The 24,584-nt window shown below is 44.6% G+C and overlaps 1 protein-coding gene across 4 annotated transcripts in view; it reads left to right on the top strand.

The window, feature by feature from the left end:
• CHST15 (carbohydrate sulfotransferase 15) overlaps nt 1-24,584 on the top strand; it is a 615,742-nt gene that overhangs the window by 514,495 nt on the left and 76,663 nt on the right. For all 4 annotated transcript variants that reach the window (XM_069612030.1, XM_069612031.1, XM_069612034.1 and 1 more), the window contains one exon: nt 334-490. In XM_069612030.1, the coding sequence (XP_069468131.1) occupies nt 334-490 (157 nt within the window). The remainder of the gene's footprint in view (nt 1-333; nt 491-24,584) is intronic.

Here is a 24,584-nt window from a genome sequence, read left to right as displayed (position 1 = left end):
AGATTTAAAATATTTTTAGGTGATGAAATTGTATTAGCATTTCGATATTGTGCTTTAAAAACAATGTTTATGATGTTACATAATGAATGTATAAGAAAGGTTTATAGCGCATTATAATAAAAAAACTCTCTCTCTCTCTCTCTCTCTCTCTCTCTCTCTCTCTCTCTCTCTCTCTCTCTCTCTCTCTCTCTCTCTCTCTCTCTCTCTCTCTCTCTCTCTCTCTCTCTCTCTCTCTCTCTCTCTCTCTCTCTCTCTCTCTCTCTCTCTCTCTCTCTCTCTCTCTCTCTCTCTCTCTCTCTCTCTCTCTCTCTTTCTTTTTTTTTTTCCTGGCAGGCTGTACTCTGATTACTTGTACTTTGCGATTGCCAATAAATCGGCAGAGGACTTCCAAGAGAAAGTGGTGGAGTCGCTGCACCTGTTTGAAGACTGCCTTCGACACTACTCCATGCGAGCATGCGCCTACAGCAGCGCCCTCAACGACGCCATGCCGGTAGGAACACTGCTACACTGCCGCTGACTGACTGCACGGTGCAGATCCCCAAGCATTACAAGTCTGCAGTCTGTGTGACACATACAACACTCAGAAATATACACCTTGGGGGAGTGGTGCAAGAACCCGGGGGCAAGTGGCAAGCGGTACATTCTCCAAAGATCAAAAACAGCACGCAGCCAGAATCCATAAACATAAGTCTTTCATTACATGGCCTGCGGTAGTGGCCCTGTAGTTATGGTTAAGTTTCTCATCTCATAGGAAGAGCACTTTTTGCATGGCTTATAACTTCGCTCCCTCTGGATGAATCCTCACAAAAGTTTGCAAAAAAAGTACATGGGCCGTTCAGAATTCTTTTGGCCAGTTTGGCGAGGTTTCGTCAAGGGGACGCAAAGTTATAGGGGGAGTCAAACATTTTTTTTTCCATAGACACGATGGAAAACTTTTTATGCTCACGCCTACAGGCCAAACCGCTAGACGGATTTTCACCAAATTTGCGGCAGGAGCAGCGGCCTGGACCCAAACGCATGCTTTTGTAAAGTTGGTGTAAATCCGTCGAGTTGTTTTTTTAAAAACAGGCAAAATGTAGGTCCCAAAAAATTGGTGAAGTCTGGGTATGCTCCGCGGTCCCATTTCCCTGTTTGCTCCGTGGGCAGGACTCTGATTGGTCCCTAGGGCCGCGTAATGTCCTGATTGGCTGGTGGAAAGTGTGAGGAGCCTCATTTCTTTCCGAAACGCCCGCCATGTTGTATCTTTGGATATCCGCAGATAGCGCGGTGGGGAACAGGGCTGGGAAACATGTTTATGGCATTTGGTGTTGGGAAGAGGGGCTGAGAAGGGTGGGGGAGTGAAAGATGGTTGATATGATGTATTTGTTTAGGTGGAAGAAGACCGTGCAGAGCTCGGCAGTCCATATAGTGAAAAGACCGAAAAAAAAATATCGAAAAAAAAATGTTTTTTTCAATATGTTTTTTTTCGAAATGGGGGGGTTCCCCCAAACCCCCTTTTATCTTTGTTTTTCTTTTACCCCCTTTTTTACTTACCTGACCCCAAAAATACATATAAATAAATAAATAAAAAATTCGATATTTTTTTTCGAGATCTTTTTTTCGAGATTTTTGTCATTCGATATTTTTTTCCGCCCTTTTGACTGACCACCGTGGTAGTCTGCAGACAGGGCCTCGGGCAGCTGGATTATGTGTCTGGGTTGTGGCCACTAGCCAGATTCTTGGGTGCATGGCTTTATTATTGTGTGGTAGTTGTGGCCAGCCCCTAGACTCTTGAGTTTGGCCACTGACTGCAAGTACTGTATTAGTATGTGTACAGAAGTGGACACGTCATCAGGCATCTGGCTTATGTGTGTGGGTTGTGGCCACTGGACAGATTCTTGGGTGCATGGCTGTATTATGCTGTGGTGGTGTGGCCATGTACCCAAGAGTATGGCCACTGGCTGGAAGTATTGTATTAGTATGTGTACAGAAGTGGAATTTGGCTATTGGAAAACACCATTACAATAATGTGTGTACAGTAGTGCATAAACCAGGCCTTTGAGCGGAGAGCTTATCTGGTGACTGTAGGCAGGCTTTATTAGTTTAGGAGAGTGGAATGTAGATGATAGGAGGATGTTTGCATAGGTTAAAAATAGGCCCAAGAATCTAGGGGCTGTAGGCCAAAGGCCATGCACCCAAGAGTCTAGGGGCTGGCCACAACCACCAGCATAATATGGCCATGCACCCAAGAATGTGCCCACTGGCATATGCATTGCACAAATATGTGTATAGAAATACAATTTGGCCATTGGAAAGAAACATGACACTAATATGCTTATACTCATTATACATACTGTCCAGGCACTGCATACTTTTGGAACACAGTGACAGAATACCATTGAAGTGGAAAAATCACTTTTGCATATTGTGCCAATGTGGGCAAATGTTCTGTTTCTTGCATGTGTAAATGCAGGATAAATCTTTGTTTCTTTGGCTGTGAAAAAAACAGCATAATATGTTAGGGAAGGTACTTCATAATGTCATATTCTACAACATTTCACATATTCATGTTCTTTATAGACCCTCATAATTACTACATTACAAGTGCTAAGCTTCAAACAAGTTACTGTGCAATGTGCTCAGTTCCTGTGTTTGGTTGCATAATCATTGGATCTGTGGGGAGAAAAATCCATGCAGGATAAAAATAAAACCTAGTACATTTATTTGATGTTACGTGTCACACTATGTTTCATTGAAGTGTGCAGTACTTACAGGAATGTTTAAGGTGCACAACTACGTGGTTTTGCTGTTACAAGCACTGTTGCAGTCAGAGGATTTGAAATAGTGTATGTGTTTTTCTTTTTGGAAGTGGTGGTACTATGGTTTCAGTTAGATACCAGTTGGCGTATTCTAACTGTTTATCCTTTTTTACTTTTTAACACTATCTTTTCATGCTGTTTGATTCCTGTTGGTGTATTGTACGTACTATACTATTGAAAACTAATATTGTAGTACTGTGGGTGTACTGAGATACCAGTTGGCATATTCTGACTGTTGATCCTTTACAAGTCTTGAAGGGAATCTTCAGAAGAACTTTCATTTTTGCTGGTGGATTTTAACTTTTGTAGCAATGGAAAGTAATATTGCAGTATTATGGTCGCAGTTAGATACCAGTTGGTGTATTCTAACTGTTCACAGTTTCACATTTTTGCAGGGTATGTTTTGAAGCACTTTCATTCTTGTTGGCGTATTTAAGTTTTCCACTATTGCCAAGTGACATTGCAGTTTTATGGGTGCAGTTAGATGCCAGTTGCCGTATTGATTGCAGTGTTATAGGCACAGTTAGGCAGCAGTTGGCATATTCTAACAGTTGGTCATTTTACAGGTTAGTGAGGACAGTTTGTAGACCCTCACGCTCAGTACTTTTAAAGTACTATGGGTGAAACAATTTTAGTGTGTGATTTCCACAGTTGTTGTTTCTATGCCTATAATTATTGGGTCATTGTGGGAAAAAACTGTATAGCAGCGCAACATATGTACTCACGGGCCAGTTGGTGTATGCTTAAGTTCTTATCGTTTCACAGGGCAGAAGGGTATTTTTCGTTTTCACTTACATACCTGTTGGGGTCTATCGGGCAGTGGTTATGCTACTTTTACAGGTCAGTGAGTAAATTTAGGTTTCAGCAATATTAAGTAGGCATTTGCAAGATTTGTTGGTAATCTCCGTTTCAGAGTAATGGAAGTAACATTGCATTCAAACCACCCACATTTCTTTTTAATGTATGCAGTATAGTGACTCGCACTGGTTGTGGCACCCGTGTGGTAGATTATGCCTCCTGTTGGGAAGGTTTTCTTGCCAAGCGATACTTGCCCATGTGTGAAGCTAGTAAGCTTGCAGTTGTTTTTGGTACCATCTGTGTTGTATCTTAAAAGTATTACTATCACGACTTGGTTATGTGAGTTTATGTGTAAGGTGCAACGATTGTCTGAATTGCATAAAGGGCATAATATGCCATGATCTGCATTTTGCACCAGCTGGTGAAATGGAATGAATTCACAATTAGGTATTGGTACATCTACAAAGCGCTCATTAGGGACTTGATCCTGCACCACATGGTTGCATAGAGTGCATATATGTTTCCACATGTATGAAATTTGGACGATTTCATTTATATGTATGCTTTTGCTTTCCAGTACTTGCAGTAAGTACTTTAGACATTTTTGTGGATCTTCTTGTGTGTTTATAGTGAATCTCACCATTCCTGCACAGTAGGCCAATTCCTGCCTTATTCCTGAGACACTGTAAGTGTTGTCAGGATTGTTTGTTGCCTTTCTATGAAGGAGGAGCATTTGCAAACACAACTGGTCTGCGCCGTTCAATGAAATGTTTTCAACAATTGGTGGCAATTGGAACAGAACATTGATTGCTACATTTTCATAGCAATTTACACCAGTTGTGTTGGAACATTTGAATGGACCTGACAGTTCTGTGTCTGTGTCATTTGCTGGAGCTCCACTTGTTTTATTTAGAAGACATACTTCTCTCTCTTTGTGCTGTTGGATGTGCACTTGCATTTGCACTGCATAGTTTTGTGGTTGTGCTACTTGGTGGAGTAGCAGCCGCTTTCACTTTCTTTGGTGATCCTGTTGGTAGATCTCTTATAAGTTCTGTTTGCATTACTTTTCTTTTAACAAGTTTTCCTTTTTTCCTGGAGCAGGGTACATATTGAGATGGGGTGTGCAGAGTGCACGTAGATTGTTGTTCTCTATGATGCAAGGAATGTCAGCCTTGACTTTGTTGGTATCAAAATTGATTAGAAATAGTCCTTCAAGTGTATGTAGCTGTGATAGTGCACCGTAACTCATACCTTCTTTAAAGACTGTGCTGCCAATGTCAATCAAGGCCTGATCTAGGGTTAGACCTTGTGATTTATGAATAGTGACTGCATTTGCAAGAGACAGAGAAGACTGTTCTCTGCGTAAATCTATCTATCTATCTATCTATCTATCTATCTATCTATCTATCTATCTATCTATCTATCTATCTATCTAAGTATCAAAATGTGGGGGGATAACTATGTGTGGTGTGCTCAACCTCCTGAAGTCTCGTTCCAGATGCAGCAGAAAGTACACATGAGGTTCCCCTTGAAACCCCAAAGGCAATTAACAGTAAAGGTTTTGAAGTGTACTTAAGAATGTGCAAGTAGACCTAAATTTCAGTAATCAATACTTAATTTCCTATTCAGAATCCATAACACCATTAAAGAATATACATAGATGTGACCATAGGATGTGTGTAAGATGGTTTAATCTAAGCACAGCCGACATGTGCTTCGACCACTGGGTCATCCTCAAGGCAGTCTAGTAAGTTTGGGCAAGATCTCCTGGTATATTAAAGTTACTTGGGTAAGATAGGTGAATACTGCACTGCAAAGGTGATTCCTGTGTCTGTAACCACTGTGGTTTGTCATCTACGTTCATGGCTTGAGTGCCTTATTGGAAGTTATTGGAGGGGCACATTGGCCTGGCTGTATCACTGGTTCTTCATTTATTATAATGGTCTCAATACCTAAGAGTTTGTGTAAAAGGGATAAATCCCAAACCGTTGCCTGCAACAAGCTCGGATAATTTCCAATAAGGCACTCAAGCCATGAACTTAGATGACAAACCAGAGTGGTTACAGACACAGGAATCAACTTTGCAGCACAGTATTCACCTATCTTACCCAAGTAACTATCTATCTATCTATCTATCTATCTATCTATCTATCTATCTATCTATCTATCTATCTATCTATCTATCTATATAGTTTCTTGTATAGCGCCATTCGCCTGGAGTCCTCAAGGCGCGCACATAGACAAGGAGAAATATGTAAAACTTTAAAAGCAGTGGGGATCTAGAAGTCTAGGGTAGAGCAGGCACTAAGTAGTTACACGTTCCTCCATCAAACAGCAATGGCTTCAGCTGTTTTTTAAAGTGAGCAGTGGACGCACAGTTCTTGAGGTCAAGAGGGAGAGAGTTCCAAATAGTAGGAGCCCAAAAATAAAAATTGCCTCTGCCAATTTTTTTTAGGGTTAATTGTGGCTGATGCAGCATTTGATTTCCATTAGAGCGATGGGTTCTTTTTACAGGGGCTTTTTTTTATCTTGTTGACAAGATAGCTTGGTGCATTTCCTAGCAAACATTTAAACACCAATACTGCACCTTTAAATTTGATTTGCTGTTCAACAGGGAGCCAGTGCATCTTTCTCCTGGCAGATGTAATTTTGGAGTGCTGACTCATATCATAAACAGCCCTAATAGCTCCATTGTGTATTATTTGCCGCTTTTTTACATTTGTTTTGGATGTACCCATCAAGAGACTGTTACAATAGTCCAATTTTGCATATGGACGCATTATCCACAGGAGATTTGTGTAGAAGGCAAATGTAGATTTCAGGTATGAAATATGCCTCTTAAATAATAACTGGGAGTCAAAAAAGAGACTCTAAGGATTTTTACGTGTTCTGACACTGTAATGTTGTTACCATTTATCTCAAAGCTTGTATACTGAGCATCCAGCTTTTTTAATTTTTGTGGTGTGCCTATTATCAGTAGCTCAGTTTTCTCTTCGTTTAAGGCTAGGGAATTCTCCGCCATCATTTTCGAATGGCTACAAACACATCATTTACTCTTTGGGCATCGTCCTTATACATTCCTGACAGCTCAAAAACTAGCTGTGTATCATCGGCATAATTGGTAAACTGGACAGCCAGTGTTGTGAGCATGTCACATAGGAGCTTCGAGAAGAAATTAAAAAGTAATGGGGACAAACAGGAGCCCTGTGGTACTTTACATATTATGGATGATTTTCTTGACAAGACATTTCCTTTAACTACTGCAGCCATTCTGGGTCCCAGGAAGGATTTGAACCATTTGGCTGCGTGGGGTGACCATTTCCCAACTACAATTAATCTATCAACCAGAAAATCATGATCTGTCAAATCGAATGGTGAGAATAATAATAGGAGTAACGCTGCATTCCCTTCTTCAATGATATATTGGATTGTAGGTCCAGGAGGCCCGTCTTTGTACCATGCTTTGCTCGGAAACCAGATTGTTCCAAGGCAAGTATGTCATTAATCTCTACAATTTTCTTGATACTGTAAGCAGGCAATCTTATCAATCACTTTTAGTAAAAAGGCACATTTGTAATTGGCCTTAACTTTCTGGGAATAGTGGGGTCCAGATTTTCTTTTTTAATCAGTGGGGTTATCCAAGCCTCTTTTATATTTTCTGGGACATCTGCTTAATCAAAGGATTGATTAACAAACTGGGCGACCCATGGGGCAACAGTTTCTGCGAAATCCTTAAATGTCTTTGAAAAGAAGGAATCAGGCTGTTCAGCGTCCTATCATTTTAACTTCTGAAAGTTTGTCAAAGTGGATGCTGACAAACTGAATGTTGTTGTCACGTGGATATGTCTGGAAGCCAACAACTGTACCAAGTGCTCCATTAACTAAACCGTGATCCACGTCAAGGTTACTTTTTTGCATTACTCTACAGTTTAAACACAATGTTACCATTTTCTCCAATCCAGCTCTGTTGGAGATACAGTTTTCTAAGCTATTTAGTCATGCTGTGGCTTGTTGACACATAGGCAGTGTCATACCGTGCACTTCCAGTTTGTCAGTGGAGTTAATTTGGACTATTGGTTGCATTTCTTTTTTTAGCATTGTTTCATTGACTTGTACACAGCTTGCTAGGGTTGGCATTAGGACATACATTTCACATTTTTCTGTGCTAATTGTTCCATGACATCAGTAGCAGATGCGTTATGCCCGTATAGCTCATGAATGAGCCTACTATTTAAGATAGACTGTGCATCCTTAGAAAGCACACCAATCCAAATGCTTTTCAAAATGTTAGCGTAGGTGAGGTCTGCAGACTGACACGTGTTTTGAGTCAGTTCTCTGTATTGAAAATGTTACCAGAGATTTACATTTCCTATGCTGCCAAGTGTGTTACGACACAGTTTGTTTCCTAAGGTTTTAAAAATAGGTTCACCTTTCACTGGTGTTAATTGAAGAAGATCTCCGAAAACAATAACATGTTTTCTTCCAAGTAGTTCTTCGTAGTTTGTTTTAAGGACCTCTTGCAGCCTGAGGTGAATCCAAGTCCACATTAGGTTGGAGACCATGCTGAACTCATCTATTAGGAGCATTTATACTTTTTTCAAAATTCAGCGTAGCTCCATAGCAGCTTCTGTTGAAGGTTTGTAGTACTCTTATTTGTTTTGATGTTCTACTGCCAGGAGAAGCAGTCGGTGTAAAGTAACACCACCTATGTTGTAGGCAGTTAAACCTTTGGGGGCTGTTACAACAGCTGAAAGCTTGTTGTTTGTCAATTGTTGGATGAACTTGCTGATGATCTTTATTAAGAATGTTTTGCCTGAACCATCTTTATCACTTATATACAGGAAAACAGGCTTATAATTTTGACAGCTACAAGTTTTACTTTCGTGCTGCACGCTGTGTTCAATTTCTTTAGTTACTTTCAGGAAAATGCTACATTGTTCATCATTGAGTTGTGATTTCTGTAGAGAAAAGTTTTCCTCAGATTCCTCATACTGACGCACAGTGTTTTCTACTTCAGTCATGGCTAATTATACTTCATTTACTATGAGTGGCTCTCCAAGTGGTTCTTGGCTTCCTGTAACAGAAGGTTGACTGCCATCAGGAGTGTCTTCATTTAGTTGTGCTTGAACTTCTTCCTCTTGTTGGGGTTCATTGTCCAACATGTTTTTGTACTACTTGAAATTGATATTGGTTATACTGCTTTCATTTGTATTGAAAGCATCTTCATAGGAGTGATGGGTGTCCAATAAATCTTCTTTTCTCCATGGTTTAAAAGTGGGAGTAGGGACATGAAGTAATGTTCTCTATGTTGAGGAGTTTTAAATGATAGCTTCATATGATTAATCAGGCTGGGTTTGGTAAGTTTAACCAGGCTGCCTTTACAACATGTGACTATGCATTTACCTTTTTTTTTCATCTCGTTCAATATTATTCTTGTACGCAAAATGTTGGTCTATGCGGTATAGACACATGGTTTCCAAAGCAGTACTCCTGTTTGGGTAGTATGTGTCCAATACATTGTTTTTCAAAATGTCCTGGCTGTTGGAATCATTTTTGGCAATTGTTTCTATGTCTTTGTACAATTTGAGCACTCTTTTTCTGGATCCAGCAGGACCAAGGCTTAGCCAGACTATGTTTTCAGATTTCCTATATGAGTCTGTGCCTGTTAAATGGTCTGCAGCTTTGTAGCAATCACATTCTCTATGGAGAGCATTTTTATGCCAAAGCTGTATAATTTTTGTGACAGTGTTTTGTCAGATGATATGTCATCCCAGAGGTCTTTCAGCTCTGTTTTTTTTCAGCTTTGGTTAGGTAGGCTGTGATATATCATGCAACAGAATTGGAATTGTCTGCAATGTACTGTACATCTATGTTTGCATTCCACAAGAGGGGAATGATTACATTGTAATCATTGATGTACTTTCACCCTTCGCTTCTTTTAATGCAGTATGTGTTCTTAGGCGATTTGCCTTTCACACTGTGTCTAACAGAAGACATGAAGCTGTTTACTTGTCCTTTTGCTGAAACTGGTCTAGGGAAACCAAAGCAGCATTTGATATAGTGTTTGCCTTTGTTTTTATATCTGCATCGACAATATTTGCCACATTTATGTCTTTGAAACTGCAAAATGTGTGCATGTAGCTCTCTATGTGTGCTTTCTGAAGGGATGTCGCAAGTTACATATTTGTGAATGAACTGCAAAACAGTGGCACCACTGTCCTGACCCAATTTAGGAGCATCTTTTATCCACAAAAGCATGTGGATGTGTGGTGCCCCTCTGGATTGATATTCGTTTCTCCAAAAGAAGTGTTCCACTTCTCTGAGAGGAGAAATTGCTTTATTATAGATGAAGTGCAGCATGGCGATAAAGCACTGGTGGAAGTACCTTGATACATTTACAGGGTCAAGAGAGCAGAGTTCTCCTGGTGTTTTTATGTCTATCTCTGCTTTGTTTTCGTTTGCTATGCTTAGGCAGTTGAGCAAGTCTTTTCTTGCATACTCTGCACCACTTAAAGTGACAAACCATGTGGGTGGCCCAAGGTTGCGTAGCATACACCGTACATATGTATGACGTCGGAACCAGTATTCTTTCATACCATGCATGTTTGCCAAGATGTTTGCGATACTTGACTGCAAAACTTCATCTTTGTCTTGCACCTTTTGAAGTAGTTGCGTAGAAGATTGTTTAAAAAATGTAACATGTTTTCCATGTGTGTGCAACTCCGTAACATAGATTTGCTACTTCACTTTCAAACAGGAGGTGGGCTATGTATTCAACGTTTCCTATGAATCTGGGGTCTTCAGAATACATTTGTAGAGAGCGGTATTCTGATGCTGTTATTTGTGTGCATCTTTCATCATACCTTCCCCCTTTTCCAGTAGGAAAGAGTAGAGGAAAAGTTTGTGCTTCTACACTTTTTTCCCATATGTTGATTGGAGATCCTTTGGCTTGCCGCATTTGATATCTTTGTAGTGTATCGTGTATGATGTCTTTGGAGTGCAGTGTGTGAATTGTATACTGGTCTAAAAAAAATTCTTTCACTTTCACATAGTGATTGAGGAATTGCCGTAAAGATTTGAAGGGCCATTTGTAGATGGGATGATTGGTTCAGTGGAATGGAGAGTTGATTGTAAGTTTGTTGGGGACATTCTTTCAATGAGCATTTCTTCGCCATAATGGTGTTGTCTACCATTTCATACCCTTGGCCACATTGGGTTTCTCTGCTCTTGTTTGTATGCGTCTTCATTGAAATATGACCCTGTGCTGGTTTGTGTGAATCCACTCACCTGCACATAAGTCTGCAAAGGTATCTATGTTCATATTGCGCATGTTGCGAAGTACTTTTTGTAGTTTACTAATTAATTTTCTTAGTGGTTTTATTCTGATTCTGTTTAACATTAATAGAAACAATTTCCTTTTGAGGAACATTGCACTGTCAATGAGAGCTTCCAGGATCTGCGGTACGGGTTGAGTGTGGTTCCTCTGCTGTTTTTATATGGTTCTGAAGGACACTATAGTGAAACATTTTTTGAAAAATGTGTTTTTTGGAATGCTTACCTGTGGCTATGTTAACATTGATAGAGGCAGTGCTAGCGCTACTGGTAGTTGTATTCTTCTTAATACATTTATTTTTATTTTTACATTTTGTAGGAGGGGCCAAACTTTTTTTCCTGTTGGCTGGTTCAGTTGTGTTCAGTGACTGTATTGGCTGTTTTGTTTGAACATTTTGTACAAACTGTGCTAGTGGTGAATGACTATTTAGCATGCTTTTAGGTTTGTCTGCTCTATTTTTGCGTTGTTTTCTACGGAGTTGCTTTTTGGTCGGCATTCTCTTTTGTCTGTTGGAGAAAAAAAGAAAGTGTGGGTTTCAAAGGTGTGCAATGTATTTGCGTGCACTGTGAATGAGTGTCTGAATATTAGGGTAGGCATAAATAGAGGGGTGTGTGATTGTGCAATGGGCTGTTATTTCTGGTTGCAAAGATTCTGCTAGTAGCTGTGTGTGTTAATGTGTGAAAGGTTTGCTTCAGTGTGCATGACAGTGTACTGTGCATGACTAAGTGAGGAAATTACAATGTTTTCACAAAAGTAGTGAGTGTTACGATACTGATGTTGAGATGAGAATACAAGGAGTGGACATGCAGAGATGCAATGAGTAAGAGTGAAGCAAATGCTGTTGGGTTGGATAGAATAGTGTAGGCTACTATACAACAACACTGCACTGTATGAGTAACAGGAAGAATACTACTACAGTACTGCACTTACTTTGTTGGATGTGAAGAGTAGGTTTCTTCTGGGTTTTATCTTCCAGTAGAAATGTTTCTGTCTTTCAGGAGGCTGTTCGTCACTGCAATTGGGAAAAAATAATGTTAGTGGGTATGTGTTTTAATGGCACAATAATTGTATTAGGAGAACATATTATTTTACATTGTAGGAGGATTTGTTGGGAAGAAGAGTTAGTAACATTGCACGTGATTACAAATACTTTTGTAACACTGCTGTTGGTGCAGACAGGTTGCCACCAGATTCTTAATACTTGTTTGGCAGCCAGCTTCCCAGTGTCACTAGGATATTACAGGCCATGTTGGCCTGGAAAGTCAGGTGTTGGAAAATGTTTGTCTGCCTGTGTGTACAATTGTACAGCACTGTAAAGGAATGGGGACTTGGGAGCATCAGCATCGCTGGTATTGGGGCCGGTGGTGCTGTGATAAGTATGCCCTATGGAGCTGTAGTTTCCGATGTCTGTGAGCTGTTGTTGCACTATTTGCATTGGAAATGGAGTAGTGCAAGTCCTAGTAGGCTGAGAAAAAAGCAGAAGCCCAGAAAGATGTACAGATTGGAAAGAAGAATAATAGTGTGTGGAATTTTATTAACTTTCCCACACATAGATGCTTGCTACATGACTGCCATTGCAGTAGGTTTCAGAAATCCTTTCCTGTTCCTTTCATTTATTTATCAAAATGTACATATAGAACTGTTGCCAATGTACACATGCATTTATTTGCTTTCCTTCAAATGGTGCTAAGTGCAGTGCATTTTCTTAATTTTGCAATCTATGTAATTGCCATGTTTTGGTAACATACATGCAGTTTTCGTTTTCTGTGTGCATTCTGGGCATTTTACAGAAGGTGTGTTAGTGGGAGGAGTGGTTGTAAAAGTGACAGAAGGAAAGAAGAAAATAACAGTTTGAACATTAGAATGGGTGTTCCCAATGTTTTTATAACAATAAAAATCACAGAAGGTGCTGCTTAAATTGCAATTAGTGGTTTGCAACTGTTAGGCAAGTGGGCATTAAAAGAAAACGTTTAAAGCACACAGAATTGTAAGTAACTGCCACTTGATGTCAGGAGATGGGACAAATGAGAGTATGATTGAGTAGGTTATGCAGGGTAAGTGGCAGGCACCCTGTTCACATGCATTTGTAAAAGAGTTGCAAATGTGCTCTGCAAAGTATATGCATACCTATAGTTTGTGTTGATGGATGCAGATGTGGATGAATCTGGAAGCAAAAATCTTGGAAAGTTTTACAGTACTGTTTGATGGTGGTGCTTTGGAATAAGAGGAGACCTGTACTCTGAGTGTTCAACAGTACATGTAAAGTGTTGAACTGTAATGACAGAGTTAGATGTAGAGTTTCTGGATGTGATTGGTGAATAGTTGTGTGACTACTTAACAGTAGCCAAAGAGGGAGTGCTGCAAAGAGTGAAGGGGAAAGGGAAGAAGGGCTGCCCTGTATTACAAGGTCTGCGGAAACCGTGGTAGTCCCCGGACAGGGAGTGCCACATCCGGGGCTTGTCAGCATGCCTGGCATGGAAATGAGACTGTGGGGATTAGCCAATCAGGTGTGCAGGTTGTGCTTCATAGGAAGGGAGGGTAGTACTGTTTTCAATTTCTGTGTGCAGTGAAGACGGCATGGATGCAGAAAGTCAGGGTGTTGATGGTTGGAGATTCATTTGTAAATGATCTGGAGAGGTATGCAGAGGGAAGAGGCATTTCAGCCAATCTTGGTTTTCAAGGAGTGGAGGCTTTGTGGTGCAGTGTGCCTGGCGCAATTTGCAAAGAGTGCTTGCTCTTTTCAGAGTTATGGCCACTTTCAGCACTTCTGATGTTGTAGTGGTGCATTGTGGTGCACTGTATTTGGGATACACCAGTGCTCCAAGTTTGCTCAGTGCACTGAAGGACTTGGGGTCTTCACATTGTTGTCTGTCATTGCAACTCCATTCTGTCGACATGGCATAGGGGACATCTTCATTCGCCAGGCATGAATTTGTTTTCAAAAATTGATTAGCAAAGTTTGCTAATTAAAGTTTTCTTGATTAGCAAACAAACCCATCTGATTAGCAATGGTATAATAATATTTTTAATGTCACCAGAAGTTGTTTGTATGCAGGACATAAAACAAGCAACAATACACCATTTTTGTATACCGCTTAAGTAAGACATTAGTGAAAAAGAGTCAGGCCTTGCAAATTCTTTACAAATCTGCTAGACCTGCAAGTCTATAAACTTAGTTTACCTACTCAACCTAAGGGAAATGCACTTGACCCTTGGGAATAGATGACAATAAATGTAAACATGCTTTCTGTAAAAGGGTGTAAGTCACCAAAAAAACATTATGTTTGGCACGCTGCTACATACCCAGAGGCCAGCCTTGCACAGTGACATTTGTATTTCATATTTACTGCAAACACAGTAAATTTGAAATAATAGTTTCAAACATCCCCTGCAAATGGTACTCGCCCTTCATAACATCTACTCGACTATGCGAGTGGGCTAGTAGACTTGCATGCCCTGGATGAGTGCCTGTATAAGGTTAGCTCCATGAATGGACACACATAGATGCGATAACAAGTCTCTGAAAACAGTTTGGCAACCTCTCATGTCTGTGCTGTTATACAAGGCAATCATAATCATAGAGCAAAGTGAGGCTAAATACGCTGGGTGGTATTGCAGCAGATCTGTAGATTTGCAGACTGGGTCAAACTATTGATCACTACTTTGCATACACATGTAGTCGGTTTTATGTGTTCATTATATAAGAGGAAGGACAGTAGGAGACTAAGCAGAGTGGATGGCATAGCAGGCAGATAATTCAACTAGGTGGAAAACATGTTTGTGGCCATCTCACTTTCAGGGTAACTGGAATAAAGCAACAGGGTAAAAAGATATAATGCACAGGATTATAGGTTCAGCTCATGGGGTGAGCACCAGTTCCAGATCTATACAACCAGTAGGTCACAGAACTAGGTTTCGTATCAAAAATATTTGGCTGTGTAATCATGTACATTTTCAAAACCGTTCACTCATAAAGATGATGCATCTTCCCCAATAAAATTAAATCTAGTTGACACTGCGATTTAGATATAATAACCTAAACTTTACTGTAAAGCTCGGAGACACTGCAGTGTTTTACAGTATCAATACTGCACGTATTCATTATGTAAGGAATGGAATTGCGGGACTGTCTTTTAAAAAAATCAAATTAACACATACAGGTCTTTGCCATACAGGATATAGTTGGCTTAATAAAGTGTCATCCTGATTACTTCTTACTTGCAATTGTTTGATGAAAATACATTTTTGACTAGCCCTCCCACACAGGCCTTTGGCACTTAAGAGTGGAGAAGGAGATTACTGAAGTGAGCAGAGGAAAAAAGGGTACAGTGAGGCATGTGGGCAAGAGAGGAATGCAGGGTGAGCTGTGCTTTAATTAAACAAGGCAACTTAAATAGCTATTTCTGCTACACAAGTGTCAATTTAATTAGCAAACCTACAGAATTAAATAGCAAATTGCTATAGGACACTGCTTTCTTTATGCCTTGATTTGGCTATTTTTTTTTTTTGCCTCTTCAAATTAACTCAATATCTGCCAACCCATTAGCATCACTGAAGTGGGCTCTAGTGATCATTGGGTAATTCCTCTTAAGATAGCTGTGGAATGTCAACACCTAATTAACGTTCCAGAACTTAGTCTATTAGAGATAGAGCGTCCTCTTTTGTCTGTTCGTTGGAACGCTAAACTGTGTAGATATCTCATTCTCAAGCTTAAAGATACCTTACAGTTTGATGAACTTGCATCGTACTAAGTTGATGACATTAAGCGAATTGAAGAACGCAATAATTCAATTATTAGTTACCACCTTACACAATTATCCAAACAAAAGAAATTGCGTTCACACACACATAACTATCTTCAGGATGTTGCAATCCTAAAATGGGACAAAAACAAACTAAGGGAGATCACAAGGTACTCTGTTTGAAACGAAAACTCTAAGAGATTCAAAAAACAAATTCTTCGGTCTTACAAGAACTCTATAAAGGTTCTTAGCTACAATTGACACATCACCGACAATCAGGCTATGATCTACCATCTTTGTAAGCACAACTCTAAGGGGGTAATTCATAGAAATTCGCACAAAAGTGGCGCACGTGGCTGACGCACAGTGTTCCCGTGCGATAGACTGCACCAGCCGCGTGCGCTAAAATCCATTTCCGTGCACAGCGTATTCATGGATTCCAGCTACCAAAACCAGCCATGGCACACAGTGGCGCAGTGACCCTGCAGCAGCGCCAGTTATGCCCCCAAGAACGCCCCTCGTGCAAAATCCCCAATCCAGCGCAAAGGGCTGCGCTAACCCTGTACCAGCTCGGCAAGCGGGGAACGTGTATCACTGGGGATCGCGTGAAGTTTCACACGCGACTGGCCCTGTGCGAGCGGGTTACGTGTATTACTGGGGTGCGCTGGAAGTTTCACATGCGATTTCAGCAGGGTACGTGTATTTCGTGGGTGCGCGGGAAGTTACACACGCGATTTCAGCAGAGTACGTGTATTTCGGGGGTGCCGGGGAGTCCTACACGTGATTTGGCAGTGTGGGTCCTCCCAGGTGTTCCCTGTACACCCTCCACGGCCCCTGCAGGCAGCCCACACCACAGGGGACTACCCTGGACCCCTGGTCTTGTCCCACAGGCAGCCCACCCAACATGGGCATGCCCCCCAGCAAAGGCACATGTCTCCTTGCACTACTCACCAACTCATGTCCCCTTGCACCCCCACCCCCCAGCATTGCGGGGCACCTGCCAGCAGGCCCCCACTCATGTCCCACTCATGTCCCCCTGCACCCCCACCCCCCCAGCAGTGCGGGGCACCTGCCAGCAGGCCCCCACTCATGTCCCACTCATGTCCCCTTGCACCCCCACCCCCCAGCAGTGCGGGGCACCTGCCAGCAGGCCCCCACTCATGTCCCCCTGCACCCTCACCCCCCAGCAGTGCGGGGCACCTGCCAGCAGGCCCCCACTCATGTCCCCTTGCACCCCCACCCCCCAGCAGTGCGAGGCACCTGCCAGCAGGCCCCCACTCATGTCCCACTCATGTCCCCCTGCACCCCCACCCCCCAGCAGTGCGAGGCACCTGCCAGCAGGCCCCCACTCATGTCCCACTCATGTCCCACTCATGTCCCCTTGCACCCCCACTCGCCAGCAGTGCGGGGCACCTACCAGCAGGCCCCCACTCATGTCCCACTCATGTCCCCCTGCGCCCCCACCCCCCAGCAGTGCAGGGAACCTGCCCGTAGGCCCCCACTCATGTCCCACTCATGTCCCCCTGCATCCCCACCCCCCAGCAGTGCAGGGCACCTGCCCGCAGGCCCCCACTCATGTCCCCCTTGCACCCCCACCCCCCAGCATTGCGGGGCACCTGCCAGCAGGCCCCCACTCATGTCCCACTCATGTCCCCCTGCACCCGCACCCCCCAGCAGTGCGGGGCACCCTCCACCAGGCCCCCACTCATGTCCAACTCATGTCCCCCTGCACCCCCACCCCCCAGCATCGCGGGGCACCTGCCAGCAGGCCCCCACTCATGTCCCACTCATGTCCCCCTGCACCCCCACCCCCCAGCATTGCGGGGCACCTGCCAGCAGGCCCCCACTCATGTCCCACTCATATCCACCTGCACCCCCACCCCCCAGCATTGCGGGGCACCTGCCAGCAGACCCCCACTCATGTCCCCCAGCCAACACGTCATCACAATCTAGATCCCTGGCCCTTATGGGCAGCCTCCACATGCCAAACATCCACCCAAGTATTGCATCCACCCACTTAGAAATGCCAATTACATGATACAACCCCAATGGCAAGTATGTAAATGAACACATGTCCCTCACATACACACAATGGGTGTGAGTGAATGTCAAAACACATATCATGACATGCATGAAACCAATGAGATGATACTACGCATTGAAATTTGATGAAAAAAATGTATTAAAAGCAACATAAATGGAATTAAAAATAAACAAACGACAATGGGAATTAAAAACCAAAAGCAGCATGTCCGTAAAAATAATGAAAAACCACAAATCATAATCCAAAGGAAAGGTGTCCAAAGTCACAGTCCACAAAAGTAAATCCAAGGGAAAAACAAAACCGAAAACCATTGCTCCATGGGTAAATCCAAAAAAAAACTATAATCCAACAGTCTACTATATACAGATAAACAATCCAGGGTCCATGATCCCAACTGAAGAAATGAAACCTATCTAAAAATACTACCTAATAAAAAAACTATATACAAAAATGTGGTCCATTGTCCAAAAGGTTCAAAATAAATAAAGAAGCAAAGGAAACCTAACACTAACTACATAACTATTTACAAGGGCAGCGGGCTAGTCCGACGGCTCACTGGTTGATGTCATGGGCCAGGGTATCATCAAACTCCTGTTCAATGGCTTGGAGGCCGGCATGTTCCCTGGACCTGAGGTCTCGCAGGGATAATGCAGTGTCCAGCTCCAACTCCCTGCGAATACCCTAGAGGCACTCAGCCCGCCTCAGTGCCCTCCTCATGGAGTTCTCTGCCTTGACTATTGTGAGCCGTTCCTCCTCTGCCCGCTGCCGCTCCGCACCTATCTGCTGGTCCAACCGCTCCCACACGGAAGACACTCCCATTCCAGGGTTCTCCTGCCCTCCGGCCGATGCCTGCCCCCCTGATGTTGATGGCCCCGAGCCGTGATGCCTCCCACGTCGAGCCTGTCGCTGCCTCCGACGCAACTGCCTGTGCCAGCACGACGGCATCCAGGCTGATGGAATCCACCGACGCTGTTGTGCACGTGCCCTGCCCGATGATGCCGTCACATCCTCCATTTGCTGTGGTCCAGTTGCTGGTGTGTCCACCCCTGCTGGACCTCCGACTCCCGACTGTGGCAGGGATGGGATCCCCACCGAGTTAGCTGCATTGGTCGGGGCAGGTCCACAGGGGGCCCTGGTGGCATCTGGGCCTGAAGACGGCATGGAGAACGACTGGCGCATAGCCTCCACAGAGGAGGAGAGGGTCGCCAGAGTGGCCGACACATGTACGAAACCCCCGACCACGGCCGCTCCCAACTGGGCCACGTTGGCACGGTGATCTTCGTGATGACGTGCGTGCTCCCCCCGGGAAGCACGCACGTCATCACAAATGACACCCGTGCACAACGTGACACCAATCAGGACCTTCTCCATACGGCCAGGGGTCCCCTCGTCCGCAGGTGGAGGGGAGTCAGATGACATGGACATCCCCCCTACCTGCGGACGGGCCTGGGATGGGGCATCCCTGCTGGTGCATGGTGGTGCAGTCACAGTGTCAGGCACAGTGACATGCACAGGCACCTCCACGGAAACCTGTGCTGCCTCCTGCCCCTGCCCCTGGACTGCACCACTTGCACCAGCAGGGATGCCCCCACCAGGCCCCATGTGCGGCTCAGTAGCGGCCTCCTCCTCCTCTGTGAAAACCACCAACCTGGATGGCTCCACCCCGTCTTCCGCTGTTGCAAGCCCCTGTGGGGGCTCACCCACCCCTTCCGCTGCAGCCGTGGGGGCATCCCCGCCGCTTTGCTCCACAGCGCCGTCTCCGCCCTCTTCTTCACTTTGCGCTGTGTAGAGGGAGACATAGAACACAAGCATCAGGGTACTGTACAATGGTCCCCTAGACAGGAAGCAATAGCAGATGAGTGGCACTGTCAAAGATCACTTCCATCATGTCCCTCCACAACACATGGGTCAGTGCAGGCAAAACACATGCAGTAACAGGCATGGCGCATGCTATGGACATTAGCAAACATGTCCAAGGGACTCTTGAAACATACAATGTTGTTTTGGAACTCACATGCATCATGGGTCATGCCTATCACATGCACACACTTCACCGTACTTTCATCCATTTGCACTCGTACACCCCAGACACAGTGGATGCAAGGATAACTAGGTTGCATCAGTGATTCTGAACATTGTCACAGACATGTGTCATGCATCCATGGCATTCACAAGTCACAGACACGCAGGTCAGACACACAGACATGAACACCATACATGTACATGGCATCAGCACCCATCCCTCACCCCCACCCATGTCCAGGAACAGAGACTGGCATGCTCTCATGTGTCCATTCCGCATATGGCTCCCCATGTTGCATTTAAACACATACACCAACCGTGTGCTTCACACATTACTGGTCTCACATGCATGACCATGATGTCCTTGCACACACACATGTGTACATGGCCTATGTCACACATACAGGCAAGTATCAGACAACCAGCACACTGCAACATGCCCTGTCTCACACAGCAATGCTTGGCCATTTACCGCTCGACTCCAGACGGGTCTGCCTCGCAAGGATCTGGGCATGGAGCACTGGGCGTACGTGTTCCAGGACCCTCATCTGGATGTTACTCATGCTGCCCCGGCCCCCCTCCATGAGGCGCCGGGCCTTCATGAGGGTCCTGGACCTAACGTCCTCCCAGCACTTCTTGACTTGCTTGATGTTGCGGGTTGCCCCCCCCTCCACGTTGATGGCAACCACAAATTCGTCCCAGATCCTGTCCCGTCCTTCCTTGTCGGCGCGTGATGATCCGAAGAGGGCATCATAATGCCCCAGGACAAGCTGCATCAGGACACCAACTTCCTTCTGACTGAAGCTGGTGGCCCTCTGCCCCTCTGGCTGGGGGTCGCCAGTGGTCTCGGATGGTGTTTGCCCCGACATGGCGACCCCCGAGGCAGGCGTGGGTGGGCAACTGGGTCCTGGGGCTGGGCTGTGGAGCGATGGTATCCCAGTCGGGAGCCTTCTGTTCCAGCAGGGGTGGACACAGCAACTGGACCCCTGCAGATGGCTGATGTACAGGCACCAAATGGCAGGGCACGGTGGCAGCAGGCAGGCAGGCAGCAGCAGATGGCTTGTGGGAGGCTGCTCAGGGCTCTGAGGGGCAGTAATTCGGCCTTTTGGGCAGGTGCATGGTCTTCCGTGTGCTTACGCGTGGCCAGCTTGATACAGAGTGATTTGGCACGTGAAAATTCTGCATGTCAGCATGTAATTCGAGGAAAGGCCCTTAGCGCGTAAGCGCGTCAGCAGGCATACGCAATTCCATTGGACCAAAGGTCCTTAGCGCGTAAGCGCGTCTGTGACGTATCGCGCATGGGTGTTGCCCTGGCAGGGCTTGAAGATCCCACGTAGATTTCCATTGCTCTGTATGTGCTTTTCGTAGGGTGCGGTGCGTGTGTTTTGCAGGCGTTGGGGTTCACACGCTATTACTTCACAGCGGGTGGGTGTTGGCTACGCGTTCTTCTACACGCAAGGCAGACGGTGAGTGGTACCCTGCTCCCCCAGGCCCCATTGCGTGTAAAACCACCCACGAGCCCCTGAAATACACGTACCCCGCTCCCCCAGGCCCGATCGCGTGAGAAAACACCTGCGCACCCCTGAAATACACATACCCCGCTCACCCAGGCCCGATCGCGTGTAAAACCACCCACGAGCCCCTGAAATACATGTACCCGCTCCCCCAGGCCAATCGCGTGTAAAACCACCCGCGAGCCCCTGAAATACACGTACCCACTCCCCCAGACCAATCTCGTGTAAAACCACCCACAAGCCCCTGAAATACATGTACCCGCTCCCCCAGGCCAATCGCGTGTAAAACCACCCGCGAGCCCCTGAAATACACGTACCCACTCCCCCAGACCAATCACGTGTAAAAATTCTTGTGCACCCCTGAAATACACGTACCCAGGCCAATCGCATGTGAAACTTCACGCGTACCCACGAATTACACGCACACACTATTATTCACACAGCGGGTGTCTGTGTTTGTCGCGTACCCCTTTGCACGTCATTTGTCCTAGAGGGCCACAGTATGGGACTTTCATCAAAGCTGTGTATACGTGCTTTTTGTTAGCGCACATTTTGGCGCACATTTTTTTCATGCGCAGGGACGCTACCGCCTGCTTTCATATGGCGGACGTGTATGGGCCTGTGCGCGTCTTTGCCCATGCGCTGGTTTGCCCTATTCGATTCCATGAATATGTGTTGTAGGCGAGCGTGTGGGCGTTCCGCACACTTGCCTCCTGTACTTCCCCCGTGACGCCCATATTTTCACGAGTTGTTCCCCATTCCGCGTGTCATGCCCCATGTTCCACCTACTTTTGTTATGTGCGCCGCGCTATGTGCGATTTCGCTGTGGCCGTGACGCATGCCGTTAAATGACCTGTGCGCCGGCGTGCGCCGCGCACTTTTTGAGCGCACATCCAATATTTTTCTCGCGCACGGACTTCCATGAATCGATGTGCGCTGGTTTCCCTGTGATTTTCGCACTTGCACTGCGATTTTCTCTCTTTCACTGCAAATCGCATGTTTTCGCACACTTGCGCCGAAATTTTCAGCGCACATTAATTCCATGAATCGGCCTGTAAATCTATATGGTCTATGTTAAAAGGTGTCACCATTAAGACTCCTGTCATTATGAATTCTTCTATTTCAGCCGATACTTGGACTAAGCATGTTGCTCACGCATTTCGAATTCCAGTATCTTACATTAAGATTCCTTTTCAAATTACAAAGGTTTCCACCATGGCCCACACTCAATGGTCGGTGGAAGACATCATTTGGGCCATAGAGAAACTGAACGTCTCTAAAGTAGCTGATACCTCTTTTTGGGCAGTTATCCTCAAAATAAAATTTGAGACTATCTTTAGCAGCAACACCAATGCTCGCTCGTGGCTTACTTCCATTATAATCCCAATATATAAAAAAATAAATCCTACTATAACATCCAATTACCGTCCTATTGCTATCATGGATGCTTCATATAAGGTGTTTTCAATTTTGCTACTCTCTAAACTGGACAGGTTTATTCGTGAACATGACTCCTTTTCCCATTTTCAAACTGGGTTTCGAAAACACACATGCTCTGCTCTTAATGCTACATTGCTTTCCCATGTGCTAGAAGCTTCTAAAAATATTGCAAGTGGTGCAGTGTACATGGCCGCATTAGATATGAGTTTGGCTTTAGACTGTGTGATACGAAACTTGTGTTGGACCAAAATGGCTCAGTTAGACTTTCCTTCTTTCATCACCCACATGATTGCCATGCTTCATCAAGATACGTGTTATAGAATGTGTATCAATCAGACAGGCTCTCTTACAGACGAGATTCCCACATACACAGGGGTCAACCAAGGCTGCACCCTTGCGTCGACCCTTTACAATGTATATCTCTGCGACATGGACACAATTTGGCCGCAGATAATTAAGTTTCCTGTCAGGATAGGTCATCTGTGTCTGCATTGGTTAGCGTTGGCAGAAGACCTTATATTCTTTGACAGGACTCCTTACGGTCTACAGAATAAGCTGAATTCTTTTTCCATCTATGCACTTCAACACAACATACATGCCAAGATTGCAAAATCTAAAATCATAATGTTTACTGGCAGAAAAAAGATTCCATCTTTTAGTTGGACATTAAATGTTTCACCAATTGAGCGTACCCCGGCATTTCGTTATCTGTGTCAAAATCAAGACCTCTCACATCTCACCTTAAAATGATTTACAGAAAGTATTGTAGGTTTTCACTCACTCCTGCCATTGAATTGTGTACACTTCAAGTAGAAGCTATTCTTTTATATGGTCTGGATATGTGCTTTCTCGATATTGACAACATCTTGAACTCAATTCAAGCGCTAATGTGGAAACTCACTTACTTTGGGGATGGCCATTGCGTTGCCCAATGCAATAAATATTACGTCATGAACTGGGACGCTATTTCCTCTCTGCTTGTTTCCACTGGAGACAATTGAGCACCTACGCATGGATCCTCAATCCACCCAGAAATTCTCGTTACGAAGATCTTTCTAAGATGCTTCTCAAGTCCAATCCACCATCTATGGTACTGTTTGGTACTAGAATGAAAGTGATTCTACATAACATTAACATCACTGCACTGGATCTCAGTGTATGTCCGTTTTATGCAGAAGAAAAAGGTTTATGGGCGTGACTGGTCGTGTACCATTGAGGCTTTAGGAGGGTTCAAAACCTATCAAGAATGCTCAAGGTATTCAAGAAACAGGTTACCAAGGATGACGTACTTGTTACATTTTCCATGTGAAAAGGCCCGTTTGACATACATGAGATTCAAATTGAATCAGCTCCACACATATAAGCGCACTAAACAATGGAATCAAGACAGCATCACAAACTCGGGGTCCTGTCGATTTTTCAAACATAATTTACAAAAGGAGACCTTAAAACACCTGGGCCCTCATTACGACCCTGGCGGAGAACCATGGTGCAATTTGCACCATGGTCCATGGCGCAAAGCTGCCAACTCCGCCATGGGGGTTGGCGGACTTACCGCCCCATTCCGACCTTGGCGGGGCGGTAAGTCCCCAATCCCCATTTACCCTTCCCCATTCCCATTTTTGCCCCATAGGGTATAATGGGAGTGGGGAAGGTGTTAATTACGCCACCGTAAATTACGTTGGCGTAATTAACAACAAGTCCCGTAGCGCCATGGATTTTTCCGCCCGGAAAAAGCAGGCGAAAAAAGCACCATGGCCCTACGGGAACTCGTAGTAAGGCGGAATGGTACGCCATGCATTACGCCGGCGTAAACCCCTTTCCGCAAGGGTCGTAATGAGGGCCCTAGTGATTTATTGTCCCTTTTATGAAAAATTGAGAATATCCTCCTTG

Source organism: Ambystoma mexicanum, chromosome 8, assembly GCF_040938575.1.
Source record: "Ambystoma mexicanum isolate Mex_15411 chromosome 8, UKY_AmexF1_1, whole genome shotgun sequence".
NCBI lineage: Eukaryota > Metazoa > Chordata > Amphibia > Caudata > Ambystomatidae > Ambystoma > Ambystoma mexicanum.
The sequence above is the reverse complement of the archived record's forward strand: the minus strand, read 5'-3'. Positions and strand labels throughout refer to the sequence as shown.